This window comes from Taurulus bubalis, assembly GCF_910589615.1.
Source record: "Taurulus bubalis genome assembly, chromosome: 16".
NCBI classification, from domain to species: Eukaryota; Metazoa; Chordata; class Actinopteri; order Perciformes; family Cottidae; genus Taurulus; species Taurulus bubalis.
Genome location: NC_136604.1, coordinates 19742073 through 19762805, shown reverse-complemented (window position 1 = coordinate 19762805; position 20733 = coordinate 19742073). Strand labels below are relative to the sequence as shown.

Below are 20733 nucleotides of genomic sequence, written 5' to 3'. Positions count from 1 at the left end.
ACATTTGGGAGGATTACGTTCACAGCATTTGAAAATTACCCAAAACAACAAAAACAGCGCAGTGTTTCTTAGCGGGAACATTGCTCCTGTTTTCTGTGCAGTAGTAATTCTGTGTTCAATAGAAGGTGCTGCATCTTCTGCACTGGAGCTCCTCAGTAAGGTCCAGACATCGACAATAACTGGGATGTTGCTTCTGGAAAAAGATGTTGTGAGCAGCACGCAGAATTCAAATTACCTCATTTTATTTAGATGGAGGCAAACACCTCTGCAGCAGATGCAAAGAAATATATCTAATAATCTGCATTGCTAGGTACTTCTACGGAATGTGTATGTATATCTATATAGAGATGTATATATATTTTGTCTGAACCATCTCTTTAATCCTTAAGACTTTATAACCTAAAACCTCCGTTGACAGATTTGTAGCAGCAAGTGGCTATCTTTTGAGCTCAGCATAATTTTTTTGAAAGGTCAATATTTTTCACTGCAACAAACACAAGATTCAGTGGATGCACTTGAAAGTTTCCTCGCCAGCGGCACGTTGCTCTCAGACCCTCCCAATCCCCGCTCTGCATCAACACCACAGCTGTGTCTCCCAGGGGGATCCGAGCAGGCCATTGGGGGGTTTTTACATCTCATCCCAGCATCAAACCCCCGAGCTCTCACTAGTTCCACCATCATCGTTGCAGAGCCAGAGCGACGAGCGTCTTTTTTTTTGCCGTGCCTTTTTGGCTCCGCCGGATCGGTGCGCACGAGGGCAGACACGCCTCATTGCATGAGCTTTTCAAACAGAGCTTGTTTCCATGGTGACCACCTAACCCCCGCCCACCCCCCCCCTCTTTCCTCGTGCTACGTTTTATGGCAGCGGAGCACATAATGCATTCGCAGTCATACATCCCATCTTCAACAGTCACCAGCCGAGCGTCGGGTATTATCATTTGATTGTCTGTTTCGCAAACCTTTAAATCAAATCGGCCTTCTCCCCCTCCTCTCCGACGGAGTGGCGCACATGCTCATTACCTGGGATGGCACTATCAGATAAAAAACAACAACAACAACACTTGTATCCGCAGAGGATAGGGCACGGGAGCAATGCTTTCCGACAAAGATGAGAGCTGACTGCTGAGATGTACAACTGCTGAGGCTCCACCTCTCAATGGCATTAAGCTCCACACAACTGTCAGTTTGTTCTGTTTGTTTTTCCCCTCTCATTTTATGAAATGATGTGTTCCCTGGGGGGCCTTTTAGCCCTGTTGGCTGTCTGGAGATGGGTTTGTTAAGGCGCTATAGAAGAACATAAACATCTTTTTCCACTCTCATTCCTTCCTGTAAAATACGATATTGCTAGAATCACTCCATCAAGCTGCCTTTGGCCTCTCAGGCCGGCACTTGACACAGTCATGCTTTGCTCTTCTTGGTATTCTGGAAATGTGCCTCACCTCAACCGAATCCATATATTCATATGGCGGATAGAGTAGATTTATCTGACTCGCCGCCATTTCCTTCTCCAGTCACCTGTAACTGTATTGATTGTATGACCGTTATAGTTAAGCCGTGTGTGTTGTGGATTCTCCACTTCACTTCTAGCAACACGTATGATGACGTATTATCATTTACAAAGTTTCGTCGCCTGTCATTCCCTTCAATCGTGCATCAAACTACAGTGCTGTTTAATAATGACAAAACGCCCCCAAAAGAGTTTCAGGGTTTCAGCAGAAGAGCCCAAAATAGCTCACTGTCATCCCCAGTTATGGTTTACAAAGACTCAATTTTAATGCCAGCCGGGGCATCAGAAGATTGTCTGCACGGAGGCATTCTTCGATACCTATGCGCATACAGTAACTGGCAGTAAGGATGTAGTTTATTTTGTATTTTGTAACCGCAGCTCATCATATTGAGCGAGATGTGGATGGATGGAGCGCCGCTGCCTCTGCAGCCGCTGTACACAAAGGGTTACGCAGAGTCAGCCGCAGTCTAAAAATAGACTGTTGCTCTCGCCTGCCTCTGCACAGGCCTCTATGGATCTCCGCCCTTAAGCTCTTGCACGTGAGGTAAAAATAACCCTCTCTGTGAAAACACACACACACACATACTCGGTACGTTCTTCGCGCTCAGCCTCTCCCCTGTGACATAACACAATCTCTGGCTGTTAAAAAAGATGCAAAAAGGCTCTGATAAAAACATTGGCTGCACATAATTTGCTCTGTGGGGCATATATCAAACTGCATTTTGCTCGCAGCCTGCTTGATGTAACACACTAGTGAACACGTTGTACAAAAACACAACAACAACAAATACTATCGCACATGTGAGTTAAATACCTTTACAATGGCATTAAAGTAGTTGCTGAAATAACACATCCACAGTATAGTGGACTGGAAGCAAGCGTCTGCACGTCTGTTATTTTGTGTCCATGTTGTGAGGTCTGGTTGACATGGTTTATGGCTTTGCAGTGGTCAGATGAAAGCGGCTTCGTGGGCTTTAATGGGATTATCATGTACTTTTTGGTCCGAGGCAACACAGCATTTAATTAGGAAGGGGTCATTTTCACTGTGACCGGCTCATCCTGAGCTGCTGTTATTACTGCCATTAAAAAAGGCTTCACTGCCACAGCTTATTGCAGGATGGTGGTAATTACCGATATAGTGTCAGAAGTCACAGCCGGTGGACAGGATGTTGTTTAGTGAGGGGGGTGGGGTTTGCTTTTACGCCCAAATGCACAAATTCTCATAACTGTAGCCCTCTGAACTAAAAATATACTGGTTTTGTTGTTCTGTTGAGTTGATGGTCGTTTTCTTTTGCAATATCTTCCGAGGATTGCCAACTTGCTAAAATGACTGCAAATATAGAATAGTTTTCCTTTTGTTTTCTTCAGTTATCTTTATAACATGAAGGTCCTTTCTTCAAATTAATTAAACAGTTATGGGGTTTCCTGCAAGTCAAGAGAATTGCACTTCCATAATTGCTCATACTATAGTTATGAGTTATACGTTTTCATGAGAGCAATGGTGAATGAAGTAATAAGCGTCTCCATCACTTGATTGCACATAATGCATTGAACCAGCATTTGTCTTAATAAAAAGGGATCAAACAGCCAAACAAGTTGTCGTACTGGTTTCCTGCTGGTTGTCTTCGTCACACAACTGCCCACGGACAAAGTACTGCTAATGTGCACGTGTTTTGCGTTTCACAATAGGAAGTGAAATACATTTTGGGGGGACTGCACATGGTAAGCAGCTTTTGGAGGCTCTGGGGCCTAAATATAAAAGCGTATTTGGACATTCCCAGTTGAAATTGTGTTACGTTTCTGTAAATTACAGTCATTATTGTTTTTGGGGAAAGTTTGTGTGGGAAGCCGTTGCATGATGAGTGGCAGAGTCAAACGGGTGTTGCTGGTGAAATAAGAGGACATCTATGAGCCCCACTTACTGGCATCTACATATAAAGAAGTTACTATTCCTACTTAGCATCATTGTGACTTCTGACCCACCTTTTGTTGGCTGGACCACAGCAAAGTGGGGCCAGCCATAAAACAAAAAAATCTCTACCTGACTTGCTGAATGAGTGAGTTTCCCCATTGGCCGTTAACTGTTGGATATTTCCCATTGGCCGTTGACTATTGGGGTTTTCCCATTGACTGTTGGAGGTTCCACATTGGAGTTTCCCCATCGGCCATTGACTGTTGGAGGTTCCCCATTGGAGTTTCCCCATTGGCCGTTGACTGTTGGAGGTTCCCCATTGGCCGTTGACTGTTGGAGGTTCCCCATTGGCCGTTGACTGTTGGAGGTTCCCCATTGGCCATTGACTGTTGGAGGTTCCCCATTGGCCATTGACTGTTGGGGTTTTCCCATTGGCCGTTGACTATTGGGGTTTTCCCATTGGCCGCTGACTGTTGGAGGTTCCACATTGGCCGTTGACTGTTGGAGTTTCCCCATTGGCCGTTAACTGTTAAAGGTTCCCCATTGGCCATTGACTGTTGGAGTTTTTCCATTGGCCGTTGACTGTTGGAGTGTCATTGGCCGTCGCACTTTCAAAATGAATTGCTGCGAACAGTCCTCCGTTACATCCTCAGGGGAGTTGCAGCGGTTCCACTCGATGACTAACCTGACCCGCCAGATGGTTTGTTCCACAGAACCGTCTGAGAGGCAGCAACTGAAAAGTGTTTGGAAATGGGCATGCACTTTTAAAAAAATATCGGATGACCCGTCTGTCAATCAAACTCTTAGTGAAGCCACAGAAGAAAAGCCTTCAGTGTCCTCCTTTGCCCTTCTTTCAGTGAAGAAACATTGTCCAGTTCTGATATAACAGATGCTACTGCAGCATCTACGCCAACTTCTTCAGGAGCCGCCATTGATGTTTAGAACGAACAGTCGCCTCTTTGTGTCGTCTCTCACTCTCCTGAACCATGACCGTATCTGCCTGTAAGCCGATTGGTCTGTGCTCTGGCCTCAAATGCATTTCTTTAAGACGGACTCATTGGCTGATGCTCATTCCAAATCAATCGCATGCAAAGACTGGTTTACTTGCTGTGATATAGTTCCAAACTTTAACAACAAATATCACCACTAGGAAACTGCTGATGGACATTTAATATCCAGGAATCCACACTATAGACACTACCACTATGTAGCATTTGATACTATTATGTTGAGACTCGGAACACTTGGTTAGGGTTAGCGAGAGGTTATGTTACAATTTGAGACATGATGATGAAATGTGTTGAAAATGTTATTTCTCAAATATAACTGAAGCCACAATAATTCCTTTTTTGTTTGTTTTTGTTTTAGTAGCCTAACAATAATAAACAATGTAATTTGTAGTAGTTTGTAGATCTGTTAAAATGTGTTTTGCAGAGCCATGAAAAGAAACTTTCAACTTGCTCTGAGCCAGCACAAATCTCTGCTTTTGCTGCAACTGTCATGGAGTCAAGCCCATTGTGAGTCATCAAAATACCAAATGGATACAGGCTAGAAAACTAAAAACTGGCAACCAAAAGAAAAACATTGTTTGCACCTGACAAACATTTCACTTGGCCAGCGCAAAGCCCCGCAGGCCGACAAGAAAATAGACTTCTCCATCTGTATGCAGGGACACGAATAACATTGCTTATTTCTGAAGATGTGCCTTTCATCCGTGCATGTCTTTGCAGGATTTATTCCAGCGCTAACACAATTCACAGCTCACTCTTTTGAACAGATCGAAAATTTCGGTGAAATCGGTCCATCCGTCCAATCTCCCATCTACCCTTGCCGCCTTTTCTCGGCCAGGGAAATAAAGGCCAAGCAGGCTGGTATCAGTGGGGGGGTTGAGGCAGGGAGGTGAATTGGACTGGGAATCAGACCCAGAGATGTTCAACAGTGGCCCCAGCTCGGCACACAGTTTGTTATTAAAAGCCTTGTAATAGGCTAGATTAGTCTCCAGATATGGGCTAATCCTTAAAAGACTCCACAATCAAATCAATGGACGGAGAAGATGGGAATGGTGGTGTGAGGGCTCTTCCTGAAATGCTCTCCTGCCTTCGTAGAAAACGCCTTCAGGGGTGCTTTGGGGTTTGATGTGGTCTTTGTTCCGCTTACATCCACCGCTCTATGGACTTACTTGTGCTTTATATTGCACTGCTTCACTGGTACACTAATAGGTTTCATTATATAATAGGTAACTTATTGAAATAGTTGTTGCTGTTTTTAAATGAGGTTTCCATTAAGTTTCACTGCAGCAGGAAGGGGGTAAACTTGTTTTAAAATAATGTTTGCCGTCATGCTGCTATTACTTTGAGAACCAACAACTAATTACGGCATTTCAAATGGTAAAGTTTATCGCCCATCTCACGGGCCTCGTGCTTTTTAACTGGCTTAACAACAATTCCATCATTAATGCATTGATTGTTGCTTTTCAGCCTTTTATATTTTTATGAATTGGGTAACTGTTGTATACGAAAACCTATTGCCGCATTTGGCTAAGATGCTTTTTCATGCATTTTACAGTCTAAAAATGATGAAACAATGATGATACTTGAAAATCATCAAAGCTTAATATTGGCTAAAATGAGCAGCTATCCGCAGCTTTGTCCTTTTTTTTATTTTTTTATCCTTTATCAATTATTCATTCATGTAACTGTCATTTCCAAGGTCATAAAACTGTTACTTTGGAATTTAATTTGACTAGAAATAGTTATTCACACTGCTGCCAACTCCTGTCGTTGCTCAGATAGTAAAGTGGCATGTGCCATGCAAATCTGAAACAACACAATTAGTCTCTTATTAGCACACACAATGTTATATCCCCGCCATTCTTAGCCTCTTTAATTAGCGAGCACACAATTTCCTTCTTACACTGATTTGTGTGAAGCGTAGAAGTCTCAGTGTTCAAATCAAATCCCACCAAATGAACAACGTAATAAACGAGACAATTCTACATGCAGCTAGTTTCACATGACGTCAGAGTTACAGTGAATGGCTTTCACAAGAAATATGAAATCCTCTTTTTTATGGCTGAATTTGAAGCTAAATGAAAATTCCGTTCCATGTTTCTCCTCATTTGAAGTGTTAATTTGAATTTGGCCGTCTGGCTGTCGGTAATTACCTGTCCAAAGAAAAAAACAGGCCGGGCCCAGTCTTCCCATTTAGGACCCATTTGCATTGTGGCACCGTGGTATTTTTAGACTTGATGTGTAACGTGCGCTTTTGAAGAGGACGGAATAAAAAGCAGCGCCCATTTGAAGCCGGGACTTCAGTCGGTGACATGAGCCTCGTGCCGCTAATCTTCAAAGGCGGGTGTGTGTTTGAGTGCGTCGCAGCAAGAACACTAGCTTTCCTTTCGTCTTTGTTTTGAAGTCGTAATTGTTATTTAATTTGTGCTCTGCTCTGTTGAAAAGGCTGTGTAATGATAATTGCATTGCCTTTTTCTCCTCCAACTCGCTTTGATGTACGTGTGTCTCTGGACTCGTCGAGATCTTTTTTTTTTTGGTCTTGTAATTTCATTAATGATGTTGCAATATGGTATGCAAGACAGGTGAGGCTGCAGAACACCTGTAACGACACTCACATCCCTCACTTATGAGGGAGCTCGGACACGTTGGAGACCCTTTCTTGTTTTGTTGTTGCCGGGCGAGCTGCACACCGGTTGCTGGCATCTCTGTATGCAGGAGAGAGGTGGGATCGGGTCTCGTACGCTCACAGACACCTCGCTCTCTCTCTCGCCCTGATAATACACACAGGTAACACGTTCTGTCTATATTGCTTATTACCTATGTATCAATTTATTTATTTTTGAAGCGAAGCCCCCCTCTGTGAGTCAAATTTACCAATTTGATATCGGCCTTATACCTTTTTTTTCACGACTATCGGTTCATCTTTGCACCCATAATAATAAACAAACCTGGGCTGGGCAATATGGCTTTTACATAATATTTCCATATATGTTTAAGCTCTGCCGCAATATACATCTTTATATATCTTCTCCGATGCATGTGATCATTCGCAGCACGACCGTTCTAGTGAGCCAATCGGAACGCTCCGAGGAGTTGAACCGTAATATTGAGGTCAAGTCTGTCTTTGGAAAGGCATTTGTTATTATTAAGGTTGACTATTTATTCACACTATTGAAATTCAGGTTTGCAGGCGGTATTTCTTTTATATTATTAATCTGACCCGTTATGTATTTATTTTTTTTTATTTTTTTTTTCTATTTTTATTATTAACTAACTGACTTAATGAATGAGTGTTAAACCACGTTCACTGCCACTAATTTTGATTTCTGTTCTTGGTAGCTTTTATTTTGAAAGTCAGTTTAGAGAGATAGAGAGAGGGAGAGAATGAATTATTTGCCAGATCAATATAGTTATGTTGTATTATCAGATTATTAATACTTCATGTGATTGCTCGATGATGACGGCTGTAAAGAGGAAACGCAGCAGTTGCCGGTTCCGTCCCCCTGGCTCGACTCGGCTCGTCCTCCTCTCCCTCGGGAGCCGCCGTGGCCTCTGAACCGGAATCCAGCGACGCACCTGCCGATCAATACACGGATCCCCTGTGCTTTGCTCAGCGAACCGAAGGAAAACAACAAAGCAGAAGTCGCTGCTGCTCTCGAATATGATTTCTGAGAAGTCATGTTTGGATTGGTCAAAGTAGTTATTCGTCGAGGCTTAAAAACAGGATGCGACACTCTCGAGTGAGACTCTACTCAACATTTATAGGACCCTCTCATTGTGAGTGGGCCTCCTGTGGACATAAATGTCCAGGTAATTTGCAGTTAGCCGCACAGCTCGAGGCCATATTGTGTCATTTCTCTAGGTAGAGAATGACGGGAGTGCTGAGTGCAAGGAAAAATGGACCGCAGCGTTTTTTTCTTCTCCCCTGCACTGTTCCCTCTGTGTGAAGAAGACTCTGAAGTCTGTTTCTCAGTTCAACACTTGAAGCAAAGCCTATCACTCAGAATGACACCAGTGACAGGCTGAGACATTTCCTTCTGTCCTGTAAAGGGCTTATGCTTCACTATGCAATGGTTCAATATGTTTAGAGCCTATGCTGCAAGGGAATCTCAACGCTAAGCTTAAAATCTTAAACTTTATTGCATTCGTCATATCACATATATACATGCATACACTATTGTATTATAAAATTGCTATGGCTAACATTTCAGTAAACATTCACTTATTAACACATCCAGCAGACTTGACGCATCCTCAGCAATAATTTAAAGACATATTTCTTTAAATCCGCTGGATGAAAATCTAATATTCCCACTTCCTTTGTCTCTGTTTTAATATCTGCCAGCTCCTTAGAAGAATATGTAGGTTTTACTGTCGTTGCTACAGTGGATGTTTAACTTTCTTATAACTGTGTTTGTCAGATGTTAGGCTCTACGTAGCAGACAGCTTTTTCTTCTTCTTCTTCCTCTTCTGCTCAAAACAGGGGCTTCTGGGAATGGAGGTTCATGGGAGCAGAATGTAATAACGATGTCTTAAAAGATGGGAGAACCTTTGTAGCTCTGCAGAGTGGTGGGTTCATTAAGCTCCTACTAAAAACTGGACTGAAATGGATCCATTTGGCATTTTCATTTTTAAGTGGAGGGCCTGAATGCTTCATGGTTATTTATTTGTTGGCTTTGTAGTCACTTTTGGAGCACAGGTGTCTCAGCTCAGTTTGCTACAACAAGACTTCAATCCTGGATGTGACACTTGACGTAGCCTCGGGCAACGAGAACCCTGCCTCTTGTAAATAAGTAAATAACATACCCACAACATAGAGGGGCAAGCTTGGACCTGAGGGTGTTTGTTCAGACTAGATACATCATTTAAAACTTGTCAAACCACACAAAGCAGCCCACATTGGTTGTCATGAGGCAGAACATATAAGCAAGGCCAGGCAAGTTTATTTGTTTAGCACATTTTAACAACAAGGCAATTCAAAGGGCTTCACATACAACCATTAAATGCATCAAAACAAACACATTCAAACAAACACACAATGTGTACAGAAATAAACAAGATTTAAAAAAAGGAACATTCATTAAAACATAAAAAAAACTGTCAAAAAGCAAAACAAAAATTGAATTAAAGTTTCAGTGCAGTTTAAGAAATAAAGAAATTAATATCCTTGAATCTGGTTCAATTGCATCTTGAATCAAAGTCTTCAATCTGGATTTAAAGGAGCTGAGGGTCTCAGCAGACCTGCAGCTTTCAGGGACCTTGTTCCAGATCTGTGGAGCAGAAAAGCTGAACGCTGCTTCTCCATGTTTAGTTCTGACTCGTGGAACAGAAAGTAGACCCGTCCCGACCTGAGGTGTCGGGATAGTTCATAAAGTAGCAGTAGATCACAAACGTATTTGGGCCCTGAACCATTCTGAGCTTTATAAACCAGCAGCAGGATTTTAAAGTCAATTATTTGTTGTACTGGAAGCCAGTGCAAAGACCTCGGAACTGGAGTGATTTTCCTGGTCATCAGTGATTGAAGCTGAGCACTGACTTTCAATTGTTCGTCCTTTGGACCAAAAACAATTACTTCTGTTTTATTTAATTGAAGAAAATTCTGGCACATCCAGTTGTTAATTTCTTCAATGCATTTAGCCAGCCCTTGTATGGGATTATAGTCCCATGATGATATTTTTATGTAGATTTGTGTGTCGTCTGGATAATTATTATCACACACTTTGTTGTTTTTCATAATATTTTCATAATCTGATAACAATGCATGTAGATGCTGAACAGAAGAGGCCCCAGTATTGAACCCTGGGGAACACCACATGTCATCCTAGTCAGCTCTGATGTGCAATTAGCTAATGACACAAAGTATTGTCGGCCCTTCAAGCAGGATTTAAACCAGTTAAATGCTGCGCCAGAGAGTCCTACCCAGACTTTCGGTCTGTCTAATGGCATGTCATGATCGATCTGAAAAGTATCTTCTGCAGATGAAGATAAGAGTCGACGGCTGTGATCCATTAGAGGAAATGTGCAAATGCAGAAAAAGGAGCTGCCTTTCAATCTGGGAAGTTGTGATGGGCATCCGTTTATCAAAAAAGAACTACAGTAGACACTAAATGTTTTTTTTGTTTAGTTTTTTTTACATTTAAAAATGACCAAAACGGACTAAGTATCAGCAAATTGTACTCTATAAATCTGAGTCGAATAATTTCAACTTTATGAACTTTTTTTTTCAAGGTGCTTAATTCCAGATTCAGAGAATATTGATGGATTTCCTCCATATGACACATAAACAAAGAAAAGGGAAACTCTGATAACACACAGAGGGAAAACACCATTACTCTACTATATATCTTTACATGTTGTATTGATGACTCTGATCTTTAAATTACAGTTATGTAACCGTTATGTAACTGTTACGTCTTCCCCAGAGTCTGAGAAATGTTGCAATGTAATTTTCCTTTTGGCCAACCGGAAATTATGTAAGCAGAAAGTTGTGTCTCTAAGTGCTTCTCCCATCTCCTGTTGCAGGATGGCCATCCAGGTTGATAAGTTTGACTTTGAGAGTCTGCCACAGCCGGACCAGGAGACGGCTCGCTTCACTAACCCCAAGCAGCTGGAGGAGGAGCGACAGCATGCCCAGGGCTCCCAGATCAACAGCAAGCTGGGCATCTGCTGGAGCATCATATCCTTCCATTGTGGTCGAGTTGAATGTCACTAAAAGCACTATATATATGTATATATATATAGGTTTTCATTCTTCGTCACACATTTCGATATGTGGTCAAACAGAATTCCTCTGCACCGTGTTTGTTGAATGTTGCTGTCGGTTGACAGTCGGATCAACGATGCGGGACATCTGGATCCTACATCTGGAGACCCTCTGGCCAACAGGGAACTTGTTCGCCTGCGCGGACAGATGGCAAAAGCGTATGGCGAAGTACTTGCCGCTCTGACACTGTGAAGTGATGTCTTAGTGTGTGTGTGCGTCTGTGGATGTGCAATTGTGTCGCATACTCGCATCAATACGAGAGAACATTTTCCCGTAGGTGCTCGTCTTTGAGCTTTGTGGTCCGACCGCGGTAGTGTTTGACAGCATCGTCAGCAAGCTGCACTCTGCCATCTGCTTTTCCTCAGGGAGACAACTCTTTCTATCCATCTCTTGATATACCGTTATCTACTGGCTTTTCACCATCAACGCACTCTTGCCTTGACAATAGGTAAAAGTTGTGATATAGATGCAAGGGTTGGTATTTGTGTTCTGTGGAATTGTTGGCAGAGACCCTACATGCTGAGACGTCCATGTATGTTGTGGTCAGATTTCTATTACTCAAGGCCAGTAGGATTTAAATGTTTTTTTTTGTTGTTGCTATCTGTTATGTTCTGAGATCTTTGGGTGGTAGACTTGAAGAAATAGTTCCGTCCACAGGCCACCGAATATCTAACTGCAGTCAACTGTCTAGCTTTAAAATTATGCACCACGATCGGTGTAAAACATTTGATATTATAGATCCATATAAAGGGCGTCGTCGTCGCTCATTGGCTTAATATTACAACGTGCAATTGGTTATAAGTTTAACAGGTGGAGGCAGCATTCGGGTTGGTTCAGAGGTGGTACCTCAGCACGCTTTGCTTCCTGGTTCTTGACGTTGTTTTTCAGTACAGAGGGGTACCTGGCACGGCACCCATTTTGAGGAGAACTGTGAGCTCATCTTCATTTCACATTCCTGGCCTACCTACAACATCTCCTATGTGAACACACTAACTAAACTAACTGTGACTTTCCCCATGATACGATACACAATTTCATAAGGTTCACTCCCCCTTATTGTTTATATTCTTTCTTAAGTATCATATTTTACACATGGACATTCCTTATTTACAATGTAAGGCCTAGAAAATGATTATAAATCTACATATTTTAGTCTCCTTCAGCCGGTGAAGATCAGTAACCTTAATTTGACCACCTTTGAGACCAAAATCAAATGTCCACCCATGTGGACGATCATGTGCTATTCGGTTCGTGACATCCAGTGTTTGTTGCAATCAGATTGGCATATGTTCACCAAGGACTCCACCCCATGCACTGCCTCGGGAAATGGGGGGACTATGTAGGTTCCTGAAACTATTGTTGGTTAATATCAAAACTTCAACAAAGTTTCTGAAGATGAACTGCAGATAAAAGTTCATGAGAAAAAGTTTCTTCTGTTGAAAACAGCTACTCGTCATCATGTGTGCCGTGCCTCGCGTCGGCCCATCTCTCATCAGTTTGCCGTTGCCGGTGAACATATTTGGAGATTTTTAAAAAGTGCCTGTCAGATTGTTGGTGAGCATGGTGTACAATTAATGATGAATCCAATCTCTGAGCTCCTGAAGATGCCATTATATTTTTCCCTTTTTATGAAGGCGCGCAAACACCCCCATCATTACGTGCATTGTTTTATCTACAAGTAATTTGTCAGCGTGTAGGCAGGGATGAAGAAAGAAAATGACATACAAATATATTCCCAACAGCAAGCCTGATAGCACTCCTTTTACTGTTGCATAAATCTGCCTGAAATGGCCTGTTTAGAACATATGTTATGAGTGCAATTTGTGAATTTAATTTAATTTTAAGTTTCCCTTGAAGCTCAACAGCAAGTACATCAACAGACGCATTCAGACGCTGCTCAGTAGACAGTAAAACAGATCATTGTGGGGGTTTAAGGGTTATAGGGACAAAAACATTTAGGAAATGTGCAGATCTAAGTATATATAACTTATGAGAGAAAAACAAATTTACCTCTCTCTCAAGGCCGTCGTGGAAAATGTAACCAAAAGCTCCACGTTAAAATATAGGTAAATTGGATGAAATATCTAAACACAACTTATGTTAACTTAATTATTAATGTAATGGACCAACAGCAGAACCATCACATGATGTTATTAACGCTATCGTCTCCGTGTGTGAGGCTCGTGACTCATCGGTCTCCCATCCTTGTGCATTCTGCTTCAGGGAGGATTTTCCCTTTTTACAACATGGAAAAGCAAGAGAAATAAAAAAGCAAGAGATGATTACAGTGCGTGTCACACTCCAAAGCACTCACTTGGCCCCGAGCAGAGTAACAGTCACTTTAATTTGTAATTTATAAGTTCCCTGTATTGTAATTCCTGTTTTGTTGATGGTGTTCAGTTATAGTGATTCACTCATTGGAAAAGGCTCCACTGGAAGAAAAAAAAACAAAAACGGAAGAAATAATTGAGGGAATGTGTTAATAGTTCCCCTTGAGGGGGTTATTGCTAAGTTTATGAATCTTCTCTGGATACACAGTGTAGAAGTGAAGTTGTGTGTCTGCAGGTCCCTTAACCAGCAGTGATATCCACACAGTTATTATTGTAACGCCCTGTAAAGCTGTCTTGGACATTATCTGGCTTGGATATCACAGGCAGCCAGAAGCAGCGGCATGTTACGGCGCCACTCGCTTTAACATTGTTCTCAGCTGTAATCCTGAGGCGGCACTATTTGGGTCATTTCGCTCAACTCGGTCTCAGGGTCTTCGTAGCCGTCAAGACTCCTCTGCTCCTGCACCACCTGCCCACTCTGTGTGTTTTACGACAAGCAATTATTTATTTATTCTCTTTTTCTTTGGCATTTCTGCTACTTTCTGATAGTGAGAGAGGGGATAACACGAAGGAAAGGACTTTACTACAATCCTTTTGACTGAAGAGTTTATTACCTAGCACTAAATATGTGCCAATGCCACGACTCAAATATTTATGTTAATGTAGGCTTTTAGCTGTGGGAGTGTGACGATATGAACATAAATAATCTATAATACTAAACCAAAACCCACCCTGCAAAGCTCGCCTTCGATGCATCACAACCCGAACCCCCTCCATTTCTGTATTTTAATACTTCTCTACCTTCTTCTTTTCTTTTTAAATTATTTATTTTTAATGATGATATTTGTTCACATACTGTCGCCTTTTATGTTTTGTACATAAACGACATCTGTTGTAGCTTTTATATTTAGTTAGTAAGTCTAAATTGTCCACATGTATGAAGGAATTGGTGAATAAAGCACCAAAAATATAACAAAATACTTCAAGCTATTCGTCAGCCTAAAGCGGAGACGCACCAATTCTCAAAGCAACACTTTGGAGGCGTTTCAAGGAGCTGAAGAGAAGTTCTGAATTAATGTTTGCAATGACTTTTCCATTTTCGTTCGTCAGCAAGAGCTGTGGTGGAAGACATAAAAGTATTCTGGGCGAGGAGACATAAAAGTGCCAAACTCCAAGTGATTGTTGACGATGCGTTTCGTGAGTTGACATGCATGTTGGTCATCCACACATTGTTTCTATGATTGCTCGGCTCTGCAGCAATTTAAGGGAATGGAATTGTCGCTCGTTGGCCCACGAAAAATATACGATGCAGCGCTGCCAAAAGTGGATTTCACTTGTTATTGGAGTGCTTAATCTGAGAGAATCCTGACACGTCCACAGATACATGGATCTAGTGATGCTTCCCATTTTTATTTAACAGTCTGCCCCATCAGATGTACAGAATGTTGTTCACACAAACCATTCCCCGACCCTTGTTCTCATGCATCTGATTGAAGACGCAACAACTGTCATGCAAAGATAGATATGTGAAGTAAAAGTTTACCGATCAATATAAACCAGGTGAAGGGCTGAAAGACATCAGGGTTCAGTCTCTCGGAATGCAATCTGTTGGTTTGTGTACACGGATTGTTGGGTGTTTTTTTGTTTTTTTCTTTCTTCGTGTCGCTCAGGTCAAAAAAATAATGCCAATAGAAAGTCCGTTAGCGGCGTTATTCTTGGTGGACAAACCTGTACATGAAACCAATGGAGTTAATTTCGTGACGCCTGCAGGGTTACGTTGCTTAGCCGGCTGCCACTGTGACCCGTAAGTGGAAAAGTGCCCGATACAAAGATTGATGGATGAGAAGAAGAAGAGGCCATGTTTTGACCCCTTTCATAGAGCTGCATTTATACTGTACTAGACAGATAGATAGATGTTCCCTGTCCTTTATTTAGTTTAGATAAACGTGTATCTCCAATTGTTGTCAAAGTGGATGTGTGTGTGGGATTATTCCTTCATCCTTTTTTAACAAGAGTACATGGTTCTAAGACATTTTAAGTTGCTATCCAGTTAAATTAAACAAAACACCAATGCTAGCGGTTTTTTGAGGGATTTATTCAGTCACAGTGGTTCAAGGTTCAAGGTTTTTATTTGGCCATTTGTGCCGAGACCAACAGTCCAGACTTATTGGAATTTTTTTCGCAGCGCTCTCCGAGTCAACAGTTTTGGAAGAAGAAGAAATACAAATAAGAAAAAACACACTATACAGGGAAGAGACGAAATATACAACTATGAGAACACTATACAAAATATAAAATATGAAAACGAAAAACCTGAGACAAAATATGAAATATGAAAACACTGTAAGAAATATGAAGACACTTTACATGTGCAAATGTGAGCTGAATGCTAATATCGACATGATCATATCATGAATCACCAAAATCATTACAGTTGATCTTCTAGGGACCTTGGATATCCGTGGGAAATTTTACCGTAATCCATCCAGCAGTTGTCGATGCATTATGGTGTATATTCATGTTGTGTGTGTTTTATAATGTCTATATATATAATCTCCTCATAATACATGCTCACATAATGTTATTGGTATGTATAGAATCAACCAGGGGATACTCTTGTGCGCTGCACACATAACAAACGTTCCCTTTATTATGCAACGTGGCCGTTTCAAGGCGGACCTGCACGAGGGTCCGCTGAGGATTTAACCGGGCTTTGATCACCGGGGCTGTAAACATCCGGGCTGAATCGATGAAGAGATGATGCGTCTGCGAGGTGCTCTCGTTTTCCCCCAACGGTTCCACCGAAGCCTCAAAGTAGGAATTCCATATTTCTAAGTGATCAAAGCCACAACATTGCCATTGTTCCCCGTTTCCCGCTCATATGAGACGGTGTGCAGGTAGTAACGGGTGATTCATCATGAGTCAGAAGTTTGGGGAAAAAAGATTTTTTTCAGCACAGTACGTTTTGTCCGTAGAGATTCTCTCTCTCTCTCTCTCTCTCTCTCTCTCTCTCTCTCTCTCTCTCTCTCTCCCCTCTGTGTGCATACCGTACTCTCTCTCAAAGGTTAATGGACAGAGGTTCGGTGCCCCGGGCGCTGCTCATCTCACCCATTATTCCAAATGTCAGCTGTGTAAATGATCAGCTGTGTGCTTATCACCACATATTATCTGGGTAATTGCTCTCTGACAGCCGTGTTTGTTTGGATGCAGCAGTCCTGCATTGATAGCCTGCCCTGTGATCAGCGACCATTATAATCAGGTTACAGAAACATGCTTTACATGCACCTTTGACATCCCAACAATGAATCCACTGCACAACAAAATGCTAATGATGAAAATAATGAATGGAGGTGCCGTTTTTTATATTCACAACATACAGTATGATGCTTTTTTAGTTTTCTTTAGTAACTATGATGTGTGTGTGTGTCCTGTTGATTAGTTTTAGAAATGCACCGAGCCTCTCCATCATGTTGTCCTTAACCTTACCCACCCGTCCCTGCGGCGCGGCGGCGAGGCCAGCGTGGAGGGAGTCCTCAACCAGCTGGTCCTGGAGCACCTACAGCTCGCTCCGTTGCAGTGGGGTGAGTCACTTGTGTGTGTGTGTCTGCATAGATTATGAGATCATGAGCTGAGGTCACACACTTCCACCACTTTGGGGAAACTCCACGAACGGAAATCCTTATCCGAGATAAAAGAGTTTTAACGTGCAAACATCTGGGATATGTCCTTTTGGATGCTAATCGCAATATGTGGATCCATTACCTGTCGGTTGGTGTGTGCACCTCCAGAATCGGCGTCAAGCCATTTTTGTTTTGTTTTTTGTTTGCATTCATAATGGGCTGGAGGCTATTCTGCAGAAGTGTAGACGGCATCTTGGGAAATGTCTGAATCACCGGGGACACATGAATTTGTAGGCGCGCTCCTCGGTCGCACCATCTGTGATCATCTTCTGAAATCACTTTTGATTTACTGCGGGTGTTTGTTTTCTGAGATTTGGCCTCTGCCAGCATTTTGATTAGTCAGCTGGGGCTGTCCCGCTTCTGCAAAGAGAACGCAATCTGCAAAACGAAGCGACGGCGTGGAAATGTGAGTTATCTGATGAGACAGAAATAGTGGGGATAATGGCAAATACTTCACTGGATTCACTGTTCCTCAGATACTTTCATTTCACATAAACCTCTTTTATCGAGGAACGCTGACGTAGAGATGAGTGAGATTACGCTCTCTGGACTGATATTCTAGTGCAGGCGGCGGCGGATGTTTCCTCACATTCCTCATCTCTGTAAACGTAGTTTTGCGGCTCCAGTTCAGGCCTCGTGGGTCTTGCTGATTATGAACCCAGATGATTTGCCTCAGCCCATTAGGATGCCTTCATCAGGATTGATAAAGACTATCAGAGGCGCCATTACGGTTATGGGTACGGTTCAAGCTTTTCCACCGTGTCAAGAACCGTTAGTCCAATGGATGCTTTTAATGCCGTAACGTCTCCGTAAGCCTCACACTTAGAGACACTGTAGATGAGAAGGAATCTCGTTAAGCTCGTTAAAAACATGTCATTGTAGTTGTGTTTATTTGCTGCAATGTTTGTATCCGCAACTCATATTTAACTTATTTCCCATTGATAACATGGTGCAGTACTACGTTCTATCTGTTGAGCATCAAAGGGTTACCTGTCTATTATTAGAAAGTAGGAGCTGTTTCCAATATCCTCTGTATGCTTAATCTTTGTACACTTTAGCTCCCATTAGATTATTTGAACCCCTCGAGGAGGTGATGGATTCTATGTAAAAAAAAAAAAAAAAAGAATCTTCAATTAAACAGTCATTGGCCCAAAGCCTTTTTTCCTGAACAGGTGCTGCAACATCATCTATGCTGTTTCAGGCTCATCAATAGATATGATGAATATTACAGCAACATTTGAATGTAAAAATGCCCACGCTATGCGTCACCTATGGAATACCGTTAACCTCTTTTGTGCCCTCCTTGAACGTAAAGCCGTCTCTGCAACAAATGTTAATTCCCTTGTCCATTTAGAAACGACAAACAAAATGTGGAAGTCATAATAGGCTATTTCACTGATGATGTCTGATGGCGCCATGAGATTTCGAAAATGTTTTGCGCGTCATAATAATCTTTGAGAGGTGCATTAAAACCGATGCATTTCTTCAGCAAATTGGGTCAGCTGTGCACTTTCTGGAGCCAGCCGGGGGAGTCGTTACCCCGCGACAGCACCCGTGGCATTTTTTTTCCCCATCAAGAAGGATGCCGGAGAATAATATTTTTGAGCAGCGTCGGTACAGTGTGTTAACCCCAGCTACTCGACTATACACTGGGTGGCGTGGCATGAACATGCGTGCAGGACTTCACAGAGATGAATTATTGAAAGGGCTCTGCACCTGCTTCACTGTGCGTGTGCGAGTGCATGCGTGTGTAAATTCACACATGCTTTTAGTATCTTATCCACGAGCAGTAGTACTTCATGAAGCATTTGTATGAAAGCGTTATCTACCGCTGTTTAGAGTGGTTTTAATCCAACAACCGCTTCAATACCACTCCACCGTCGGCTTCTGGCTGCCAGGTAGACGGCACATTTCTTAAGGACCAACGTTCTGTGGCTTTCCATCCACTTTTCCTGCGTCTCTGCGTCGCACTCTTTGAAGAAAGCTCTGCTCTCAGTCGCAGTACTTGAGCACGGAGCGTCGTCCTCAGACTCGTGGTCTGAGAAGCGAAACCAAAACGAAGGTCAAGTCAGGAGGGGAGCAGCCGTCACTCGCCGCCTCTGCATCCACTTGTTGGTTAGTTTGAGAGGAAAAGTTTAGTTTAGTTTTTTAAAGCAGATCAAGTCAGTGGATCTCACTTATATGGGGAAAAAATCCTGCATACAATATAAAATGTGTATTTTCTTCCAAATTGTCTTCCACCTGAATGCCATCCTAAAATATCATTACAGTTGCATCAAGATCGAGTGTAAGTGATCGATCTAGGATGTAAAAATCATAAATATGAGAAATGGACAATCATGAATTAATGTGTATCAAAAGGGGTTGAAAGGTTCACCCGACTATTTTCAGTCTTGCACATAAACCTCCTTAAAGTTAAAATGTTAAATGAGTGAATTGCACAACGGCATATATATATATATATATATATATATATATATATATAAATATATATATATATATATATATATATATATATATATATAAATATTATCTCGTGAGTATGTATTTATAGACATGGTGCCTCAGGCCACAGTTGTATAAGAGAGAGACTCTGACATCGTTGCTTGAGCTCAGCCAATTGTGTACAATAAAAACCTATGAATATTTTATCACACAGGTTCCAGTAAATGGAGACCATAGAAAGTGGCAGAATCATTTATATTGTGTTGAGTTTTGTATAGAAGCTCATTATTATTATAAATTATTGTTGTATTATTATTATTATTATTATTATGGAAAAAGGAGAAAACGGAGGCCATTATAGTAAATGATTCTTCCTCTGGGCAGAACCAGCCTCACAGCCGAGCTGCACTAATGTAATGTGAGATCATACATGGTGAACTCGCCACGTAATTACAAATAAATAATGCAAGTTTTTTCTTTTCTTTTTGCTTTAATTAGTGGTACATTCTTTTGTTTTTGCTGAATTGCAATGTTGGGCTTCAGAGGAGCTACAATGTGAAGCGGATTACTTTTATACGTTTATGTGGGAAGCTTCTTTTTTTTTAAACACAGGACTGTTTTTTTTTCCTATGGGAGCTTTCTACAAGTTCCATAATATATAATATAATAATTCTAAACATACTCATAATGCAAAATAATCTGCGTACAAATGTTCATAAAACATTATAATGCATTTTACATTGATTTATAGGTCCAAGTATCATATTGCTTCGTAATTGCTGGTTACTCAATGACATTTCTGGGAAAGGATCTATTCTCATGGGTGTAATGCATTATAATCTTTTCATAATGTTTTAATGCATTATAATGTCATTCTTATCGGTCATTGGGTGCTTTAAGTGAAGTAATGAAATTCCTGAGTTATAGGCAGATATACAGTAACACAATTCTGTCTGGTTATCACTATAAGTGGTCATTACTTACTTTAAATGCCATTCACTCTATGCTGTTAGTGAGTGACCAGCAAGTATGAAGTATTATGATACTTAACCTTTTAAATCATTATAAATTGCTTTATAATCCGTG

At 41.6% G+C, this 20733-nt stretch overlaps 1 protein-coding gene across 1 annotated transcript in view; it reads left to right on the top strand.

The window, feature by feature from the left end:
* trappc9 (trafficking protein particle complex subunit 9) overlaps window positions 1-20733 on the top strand; it is a gene marked incomplete at both ends in the record, with an annotated part of 158179 nt that overhangs the window by 89301 nt on the left and 48145 nt on the right. Inside the window, 2 exons of the mRNA XM_079232134.1 lie at window positions 10952-11105; window positions 17013-17103. Of these exons, the coding sequence (XP_079088260.1) occupies window positions 10952-11105; window positions 17013-17103 (245 nt within the window). The remainder of the gene's footprint in view (window positions 1-10951; window positions 11106-17012; window positions 17104-20733) is intronic.